Below are 10,143 nucleotides of genomic sequence, written 5' to 3' on the forward strand. Positions count from 1 at the left end.
TTTTTTAAACAAAAGGCTATTGTCTATTTCAAGTGTTTTATTGGGTAATGAATAAAAATTATTTACAGGGGCCAAACATAACTAGTAAATTCAGAAGTGTCATTTAACTAATTTTGGTCAATAGAGTATTTTTTTTTTTAAGACAATAGGCAAAACCATCCAGTCCAAAACACCATTCTAAGATTTTTAGAGGACCTTTTAAGCATGTTTCAAGTACTTTTCCCCTCTAGTAACACAATATATAGTTTCAGTGCTTAATGTCGGGCTAATTTTTCTGGAATGTCTCCACTGCTTCCCAAAGGCAGGCTCACACAATCTTAGACTGTTGTTAGTCCCATGCTAATTCCAAGAGCTGAATGTGTGGCACATTCAAGCAGCCACTTCACTATGGATATATTTTTAACCTCTCAATGTGACTGTGAATTGAAAAGAAGTCCCAAAAAGTAGTTGTATGAATCACTATGAAAACCTAGCATTGTTGAAACTGAGACAGAGTCACATTAGGTTAAGACAGTCTTAGGCCAATGACCCTACTTTTGCTAATTTTAAATACAGTGGTCCCTTGGCTTACGCGGGGGATCTGTTCCAGACACACACACACACACACACACACACACACACACACACACACCCGCATAAGCTGAATAAGACGTAAGCTCAAGTCCCATTTGATTGAAGCGTGGGAGAGTGAGCACGCCATGGGCGCATGCACCATTCTCCCGTCATGCGGCTTCCGCATAAGCTGGAAACCACCTTGGGGTATCCACCTATAGCGCAGGCACACTAATACAGCTACATTTTTGTTCCGGGCAGAATGCATTGGAATCTTCTCTTGCACAAATCCAGTCAAATAACTTTAGATAACGCTCATTAATTTAAATTTTGCTTATACAGAAGGTCCCAGTATATTATGCTTATAACCTGAATAGGTGAACTGTCAAGTGATCTCAGTTTAAAAAGTCAATTTCAAACATGGCCTTCCATTGCTTTGTCATGTCTGCCTTGGTATAAACTTTTCAGATTCCCCACTACCCCCATAAGCATTCATTTTTCCCAGTATTGTTTATTCCCTGTAAAAGTGTGTTACAATGTATGTGCCTATGTTGAAATAATTATATATACAAATTATCACAGAAAATAGCATCAAGCCCTAATATTTGTTTCATGTTTGGAGTCCTTGGCTGTCATTTTTGTCAGTTTGCAATGTGCTTTCAGACAAATCCTTTGAAGTCTAAATGTATAGATACATGAAGTGGCCTGTTCTGCCTACTAAATGAGGCTCTTGACATATTTTATTCTTGATGCTTATGCAATAAGAAAATGTTCTGTGGAAAATGAAAGTGAACTATTTTGTATCATAGTAACGTCAAAAAGATTAGTTGCCTCCCCCAATACAAATCGACTTTTGAAAAGAATGTTACGATAGCAAAAATTTAAATATTAGCTTTCAGTGTTCAAGTTTGGTTTCTGTCCTACCCACCAGTAGTATTGTCTTACAACATCAATATTAAATACACTGTAAAACTGAAATAAATGTGGATGATGTGTATATAAGAATTCTGGCTTACTGTTCTGTGTGTACTGAAATTATTATTATTTTAAATGGAACTGCAGAGGCAAATACGTAAGTAATTTTTAAAAGGTTATTTTACATAGAGCCTGCCCTCCATATCCACAGAGTCAGCCATCCATGGCTTGAAAATATTCTACAAATTCCACAAAGCAAACCTTGATTTTGCTGTTTTGTATGAAGGATACCATTTCCTAAAGCCACTGTATATAATGGTACTTAAGCATCCACAGATTTTGGTGTCCACGGGGGATACCTGGAACCAAACCACAGCACATATGAAGGGCCCACTGTATTAGTTTTAAAAGTGGTAGAAAAACCTCGTTCATCCTGGGCAGGGAGTCCACTGGTTTAGGCACCAAAACAGGAATCATAAGAAAAGTGGAATTTACATGCGTCCCTAGCTGCATTTTGAAAGAAGCTTTCAAATGGACTCTAGAAGATTCAAAATGTTTTAATTAACTTATATGCAAGTTTCACCTGGCCTGGTTATTTCCTTTTCTGTGGGCATATTGTTTTGAATTTTAAAAATTGCTAAAACATGCCAAACTGTTCTATTTTGTGGGATAGAAATCCCTCCTATTCTTTCCATGTTATTTCTGCCTCTGGTACCAAATTTTCTGTTAAAGAAGTAATGCCCAGGAACACATCTACTTCATTCACTGAAATATACTTTCACTTTAGAAATAAGCTAGTTAACAAATGTTTCCATCTCTTTCTTATAAAATTAATGAAAGTACTGAAACTGATCAGTAAACCCAGCTAATAAAGAGAACCATCTCTCACCTTTTTAAGTCTCGTAGTGCACTAACCTGTACTTATTGTCAAATAAAAACTGCACTGTGCTCCATTCTCCACAAAGGAGATTTCCATGTTTGGACATCATGACGGAAGGGCTTATAAACCTATAGTTTGAGGATCTGATATTCTGAGGCATGTCGAGAAAATGAGTGGATGGCAGTGTTGCTGTGCCAATTACAACTGGCATGTCAATGCAGGGAAGCTGTCCAGCCCATTTGTTTGTAATGAAAGAATTCATAGAATCATAGAGTTGGAAGAGACCGAAGGGCCATCCAGTCCAACTCCATGCCATGCAGGAACTCCCAATCAAAGCATCCCCGACAGATGGCCATCCAGCCTCTGCTTAAAGACTTCCAAAGAAAGAGACTCCACTACACTCTGAGGGAGTTTGTTCCACTGTCGAACAGCCCTTACTGTCAGGAAGTTCCTCCTAATGTTGAGGAGGAATCTCTTTTCCTGTAGCTTGCATCCATTGCTCCAGGTCCTAGTCTCTGGAGCCGCAGAAAACAAGCTTGCTCCCTCCTCAATACAATATGACATCCCTTCAAATATTGAAACAGGGCTATCGTATCACCTCTTAACCTTCTAGAGAGTACAGGAGAAATCTTCTTTGGAGCTCAGTTAAAGCCTCACAGAGTTTTCAGTATTTTTCTCTTCTTTTTCTTAATTAGATAAATATATTATTTTTTTTTAAAATCCATCCACTTCAACAAAAGTATCTTTATTGCTCTCTTCCTAAATCTATTCACCCATTGTTTTAACCTGTTTTGGTTTCAATGTTACAATATTTTTAAAAAATAGGTGGTCTGGGTTTGATGACTGTCTCCCTTCTTAGTCTGAATATAACTTTGAATAGTAGCCTCACCATTTTGAAAATGTATCTTCATTCTCCCTCTTTTCCAGTGTTTCCAACATACTATGACTACTTCAAGATTGGCCAGTGCATCTGTATCAGTAATGAAGAATCACATATATAGTCTGTTTAACTGTCTTATTGTACCTCGTGTAATATTTTAAATGAATTGCAAAAGCCTAGAAACTGATTTCCCTTTTCAAAATCATTCCCAGCATTCTGTCTTCTACTTTTTTCTTTTAGTGAGTTCCCAGAGTGAGAGTTGCTACAACTTTGTCTTCTTTCCTATACCTCTTTTTTCTAACATTCCTTGGCTTTTGCTATTTTTCTGAAATCTGCTGCATTCTAATTCTTCTTCCCATATTACATGTCTTCCCTCTTTCCTAAAGCATCCTCATCCTGAAAACCTACATCATTGCAGTGAATAATCCCAATTTCCACAAACACTATGCATCTTAAGCAATGGCTGGTTAAAATGAAACAGTTAACTATTTCATATCTAAAATAAAAGCAAGAAGAATTTTTATAATGCTCTGATTATGTTGCTCTAAAAAGAAAAAGTTCAAGATTTTTACCTCTTGCTTTTGAATTGCAATTAGAAGACATTATTTTATTTCCAGACCAACTAGCACCTAAACATTTTGGGCAACTTGTTCTGGTGTCTTTATTTCATTTGCCAGTTCTCCAAAAGTATCAAAAAATTCTTCCATTTCCTTCTGAAGCGTTTCATTCCTTCTCTCTGCATCTTCATGTGCCCTCTCTGCATTGCGCATTTTAATTTCCACTAAACGATACCACTTCCGTTGCTGACCCAGTTTTGAATGCAGATCCTTAATCTCTAACTGTAATTCTTTATTCTGTTGCTCCAGGCTGTTGGCATAAAAACAGACAGTGGTAGTTTTCCACTTTGCAGTCCTTTCCTTGTCTTTATTGTGAGATACAGTTATTTCTGAGAAAATGTGGCATTACAAGTACTTTCATTTGAAGTGCTAACTAATGAAATAGGAAACCCAACCTGGTGAAGGATATGTATGCCCTCCAGACATGTGATAATCCAAGCCACTAGTTTGATATCTGTATCCAGTATGCTTATTGCTTTTGCAGTCACCATTGTCATACTGTACATTGATTTCTTGTCCAACTTGAACACTGCAAGGGTACATTGGGCATGTCACTAGTACTCCACCTCTTACTGCAGAAAGCAGTGAGTTTTAAGCAGATGAAGAGTAGTGAAAATCTAATAATAATGTCCTGCTTCTGCTGCTGTTTTACATCTAGTCAACCAACCCTCTCAAACTTGCATTCAGTGCATGGGAATTATAGATGACATTTTTCTAGTTCGGTTCTTTCTGGAGGAAATCTTAATCATAACTCTGGCTTTAAAGGGTAAAATTTGGTCACTCTAACTGAGCCTTTAAAAGTCATAGTTAAAACTAGGGAAAATAGTCAATGTATATACCATACAGTTGGCACTCCTTATCCACAGATTTTTTATCCATGGATTCAAGCATCCATGGCTTGAAATATATTTTTTTAAAGTATAAATTCCAAACAGCAAACTTTAATTTTCCATTTTATATAAGGGGCACCATTTTACTGTGGCATTGTATTTAATAGGACTTGAGCATCCACAGATTTTGGCATCCATGGGGATTCCTGGAACCAAACCCCAGGGGATAACAAGGACCAACTGTAGCTATTTTAGTGGGTTTTCAATGGCAATTTGCCTTTTTAACTCAAATCAATCTATGGTATACCTAGTAGTTAAGTCAATATTAAGTCCTTGCCTTTCCATTGCCGTAGCTAGCAACCCGAAGTGGGAAAACGGTCGTAGGCATTTCATCGGCTGAATTTTTACCTTAAAATCTTAGCTTCGTACTCTGCCTTCTGCCGGGCCATCTGCTGCTTTAGACTGACAAAGTGGCAGTGCAAGGAACTTTGGCTTGCTGAGATGCCATTGTTGGGACCTTCTTTACAGTTGTTCATCTGGCCTTGTTCCAAGCTGTCTTGATGCTCCAAAATGTACTTTGTTGCTGTGCTTGTTTCTACAGGATCTTCTGTGCGCTTGACACTGCTAAAAAATAGATCATCTTCATACATCAAGTCATCTGGGCAGTTCTTCCATGAGAGCTCAGTTGTTTTGTTTACTTCCTTTAAGCTCATTGGACAAGTACATTCAGCTTAGTTCTAGGTAAGAAGTGGTTTTGGTTTTGCGTTTTCCTGTTTCACTCCAGACTCCGAAACTTCCCATCCTAGCTGCAGCTGTCTGAAGCTTCTCAAGTGCTTGGAAAGAATCCACTTTATTGGAGCCTGGGTCTTGTTTCATTTCCAGACTCTGTCCTTGGTATGGAATGGGAAACGCCTCAAGTTGCCGTGCTTCACATGTCTTCTTGCAGTCAGGGCTTTGCCTTCCCCATCAGAGACACTGCCTTCTTTATTGCCCTTATTTTCTTTATAATGTTTGACAGACATGGGTGGAAGGAACACTGACTGAATCTATGAATTACTAATTGATTGCTTGTTAAAGATTCTGGCAAGCTACTCTTGGATGGCATGCAGCTACAGCCCAGAGGGAGGAAGCAGTGAAAGTTATGGGTGTACTTGTGGATTCTCTTCCATAAATACAAGCTCCCTGTGTCTTCTTTCACAGACAAGAGCATTATAATAAATCTGTTCTGCATTTGCTATTATTGGCTGACATGAAAGAATTGAATTATGGGGAACAGTAGTTGGTAAGAAAAATTTCTGACTTTGTCTCTGAGATGAACAGTTCATTACCTTTATTATGTCACTATAAAGTTTTTGGGCAAAAACCAACAAATCAAACAGAACAAGCATATTGTAAGACAGAAATCATAAAACAAAGAGGTCACAAATAAAACATATTTCTTCCATACACATTAAAACCAGCCTTTTCTGTAATGTTGCTCAGGCAGCTTTCTGTTGGATATTCTGTTTTTCCCTGGCACAAACTAACATCTCTACTTGAAGGAATAGGTCCCTATATTTCCTTGTACACAGAGAAGTGAAATAATGGTGTAAATCCTCCACTACTCTCACTTGACTTCCATTATCAAAACTTCAGTTGGACAGGTCTTGCTTATAATAGTTATCCAGTTCATTTTCTGAAAGCAAAACATCAATGTTGTTCTGCTTTGACATTCAGAGAGAGTTTTAGAAGTTATTTTCAAAGTCCTAATCTCAAACACATTATGGCATGGAGGAGCCTTTCTTTCTTTTTATTTGATTTGCTAATGAAGATCAAACTGTATATATATGTTATTCAGTCTGTTTTGTTATTGATTTTATCTGTATCTGACATTAGCTTGTTTGTTTATTTATGTCCTGTTTTTTTCCAGCTTGGAACTCAAGGTAGTTTACAACAGTTAGAACAAACACAGTTAATAATTAACAGCATGTCAAAGTTAAAAGCAGTTAAACCATAATGAAATTATAATCAATTAAACCTAATTACAAAAACAACACATTATGCATTTATACTATGTTCAGCACATTAGACAGTGTCTAAATACGTGAAAGAGAATTCATAATTCCGAATGTATGTTCCGTCTTCTAAAGCCGAGTCATTCTTCAAGCAACCTGTCATTTTTTCCAACAGACGGAGACTGCCTTTCTATTACCATCCTTCTTTTCACCATACACTAGTGTCAAACTCCTGATTCAGTTCTGTTCCAAGGAAAACAGAATAAATCCTTCTGGACACAACAAAACTTAACATCAAGGCTTCATGTAATTTGTGCATTAAAAGTAGACTCAAGCACTACATCTGCACTGCTGAAATAATGCAGTTTGACACCACTTTAATTGCAATGGCTCAGTACTAGGGAATTCCGGGAACTGTATTTTGTGGCGGCACCAGAGCTCTCAGAGAAGGCTAAATATCTCACAAAACTACAAATCCCAGAATTCCATAGCATTGAGCCTTCTTCACAGTTAAAGTGATGTCAAACTGAATTATTTATGCAGTGAGGATGGAGAAACTTAACTGGAAAGAAATATGAATGAAATAATTAGGATTTCCTAATACTTTTATTTAAATTCCTTTCTAGTTAAGTATCTCTGTCTCCCTTATTCACCAGATGGACTCTCCTTTTAATGTACAAACTGCATGGATTTCCAAGAGCCCCTGTGGTGTAATGGTTGCGACTGTGGAGACCAGGCTTTGATTCCCAACTTGGCCATGAAACCCACTAAGTAACCTTGGGCAGGTCACACACTGTCAGCCTCAGGGGAAGGCAATGGCAAACCTCCTCTGAACAAATCTTGTCAGGAAAACCCCATAAGAGGGTCACTGTAGGATCACCATAAGTCAGAAATAACTTGAAGGCACACAACAACAACATCAAAGGATTTCCCAAAAAAAAGTTCTCTGTGGTAGCCAGAGGTTTTGGATTCTTATCTACTTTGACATGAGCCATCAGATCAGCTCTGGACTATGTAATATAATGTGGATGCCATGAACAACAGTGGTTGATTTTAAAGGATGATATATTTTGAAGTGAAGCAGATGGGGAGCAAAAGACTGGGCCCATTTTATTAAGCAGATCACAAATTAACACACATAACATTTCACATTGTCTTGTGACAATACTGGTACCCCCACTTCAGGTTGTTGTTGTTAACTGCCCTTAAGTCAATTTCGACTCATGGCGATAAGATATCTCCTGTGGATAAGACATCTCCAAGATCCTCGGTCCTCCACTGCTCTGCTTAGTTCCTGCACCCTTATAAAACTTACGATCTCCTTAATAGAGTCTATCTATCTGGCATGTGGCCTTCCTCTCATCCTACTTCCCTCCATCTTTCCCAGCATTATTGCCTTTTCCAATGAGTCCTTCCTTCTCATGAAGTGTCCAAAGTACAACAGCTTCAGTTTGGTCATCTTGGCTTCCAGGGAGGTTTCCAGCTTGATCCGCTCTAGGACCCATTTGTTTGTCCTTTTGGCTGTCCATGGGATCCTCAGCACTCTTCTCCAGCACCACATCTCAAATGAATGGATTTTCTTCCCAACTTCTTTCTTAACCGTCCAGCTCTCACATCCATATATGGCAATAGGGAATACAATGACTTGTATGATTCTGACTTTTGTGCTCAGTTGTATATCTTTGCATTTTAGAATCTCCAGGTACCCAAGTGTTAAACGTATAAATGTGTTGCAGTTCTTGCATTTTTTTCTGTTTTGAATCTTCCTTGGTATTTGGATAGTTATAATACCCCCAAATTAGTAGTATAACAGGAAAATAGATAAACGTTCTCTTTGGACAGTGTGGGAGAAAAATGTTGGTTTACCAAGATCTCATTGTGGTCAGAGTCACACTCAAGAGAGTGAAACTGATCCAGCAACTGGTATTTAAAGAACTGATTGAAGAACATCAAATTTGTCCCATTCATCCAACTGTTGTGCTGAAGCGGCTGTTGTGCAGTGATTTCTGCCCCATCTCTGTGTGTATGGATAGCATCAGAAGTTGGCATGACTGGGCACTGGCCAGAGCTCATACCCTTGCAGGGATTCTCATGCTATTTTTCCACCTGGACACTGGCTCTCACATGCCCACATGTCTCCCTTACAGAAAGGAGACGAGTAAATAACATCCCATCATGCCTAGCTCCAGAAGCTGAGAAAATGCCCTCCTTCCATCCCAACTGCCACTGCTGTGGTCTTGGAAGGAAAGAAGAAGAGGCAATATCTACTTGACTTAATCCTCTCCCCCATTGCCAACTCCCTTTCCTTGTGTGTCATGTCTTTTTAGATTGCAAGCCTGAGGGCAGGAATCTGTCAAATGAGCAATTTGTAAACACTCCAGGAGTCTTTTTGGCTGAAGTTCAGGGTATAAATACTCCAAACAAATAAGTGAATATTAGCAAGGAATGTCATTCTACTCTGTGTGGCAGAAGAGCAGCTCCATAAATCAGCACTGCCTATGGGAGAAGAACAGATGGATGTTTCAGTCTAGCAACATCTGGAAGACTTCCGGTTACCCTGGATTAGGGAAAAGGAGGTTGCTGCTGCTTTTGTTTACCCCCCCTCCTCTCCTTCACGACCTCCCAGCTTTATTTCCCTTCAAATGGGATGGCAGTGGCAAGGAACACACTCCTATGTAGGTCCCCGTCAATGCTTTGTATCAAATGGAAATAGAAGGCAAGAAAAGTGTTGCGAAAGAGAAGGAATGAAGAATTTATTGAAAGCAATAAAACAAGCTATAGTTATTGTCATTGTTGTGTGCCTTCAAGTCATTTCTGACTTATGACGACCCTATCACAAGATTTTCTTAGCAAGATTTGTTTGGAGGGGGTTCGGCATTCCTATCTCAGGCTGAGAGAGTGCGACTTGCACAAGGTCACCCAGTGGGTTTCATGGCTAAGCTGAGATTCAAACCCTGGCCTCCAGAGGCGTAGTCCAAACTCAAACCACTACACCACACTGGTTCTCATTAAGTTATATATACACTATATGATTTAAGGGCCAACTTGCAAGATACCTCATCCTGTGTGTAATATCCATTATATTGTATTGTATTGTATTGACAAGAAATGGTCACTAGATGTCACTGTTGCATTTTATTTCTGTAAGTACCATGCAGAGACCAAAGAAATTCTCTGTAATGAGAACAGAAGTGATTTTAGTATTTATATATACAGTCCGCCCTTCTTATACACAGATTTTATATACACGGATCCAAGCATCCACGGTTTGAAAATGTTCAAAAAAAGTATAAATTTCAAATATCAAACCTTGATGTTCCATTTTTTATTAGGGACACCATTTTGCTATGTCATTATATTTAATGGGACTTGAGCATACACGGATTTTGTTATACACAGGGGATCTTGGAACCAAACCCCAGCGTATAACAAGGGTCCACTGTAGATGGAAATACATATTAAAAGATGCTTATTG

The 10,143-nt window shown here is 38.6% G+C and overlaps 1 protein-coding gene across 1 annotated transcript; it reads right to left on the bottom strand.

Annotated features, from left to right (window-relative positions):
- Positions 1-3,856: 3,856 nt before the first annotated feature.
- On the bottom strand, positions 3,857-5,490 carry LOC121920373 (rho GTPase-activating protein 24-like). Its single transcript, XM_042447504.1, has 2 exons — positions 5,083-5,490; positions 3,857-4,094 (listed from the first exon to the last, which is right to left on the bottom strand). Exons 1-2 carry the CDS (start codon positions 5,385-5,387, stop codon positions 3,857-3,859), a joined length of 543 nt encoding a protein of 180 aa, XP_042303438.1. The 5' UTR covers positions 5,388-5,490.
- Positions 5,491-10,143: the final 4,653 nt, after the last annotated feature.

This window comes from Sceloporus undulatus, chromosome 2 (genome assembly GCF_019175285.1).
Source record: "Sceloporus undulatus isolate JIND9_A2432 ecotype Alabama chromosome 2, SceUnd_v1.1, whole genome shotgun sequence".
NCBI classification, from domain to species: domain Eukaryota; kingdom Metazoa; phylum Chordata; class Lepidosauria; order Squamata; family Phrynosomatidae; genus Sceloporus; species Sceloporus undulatus.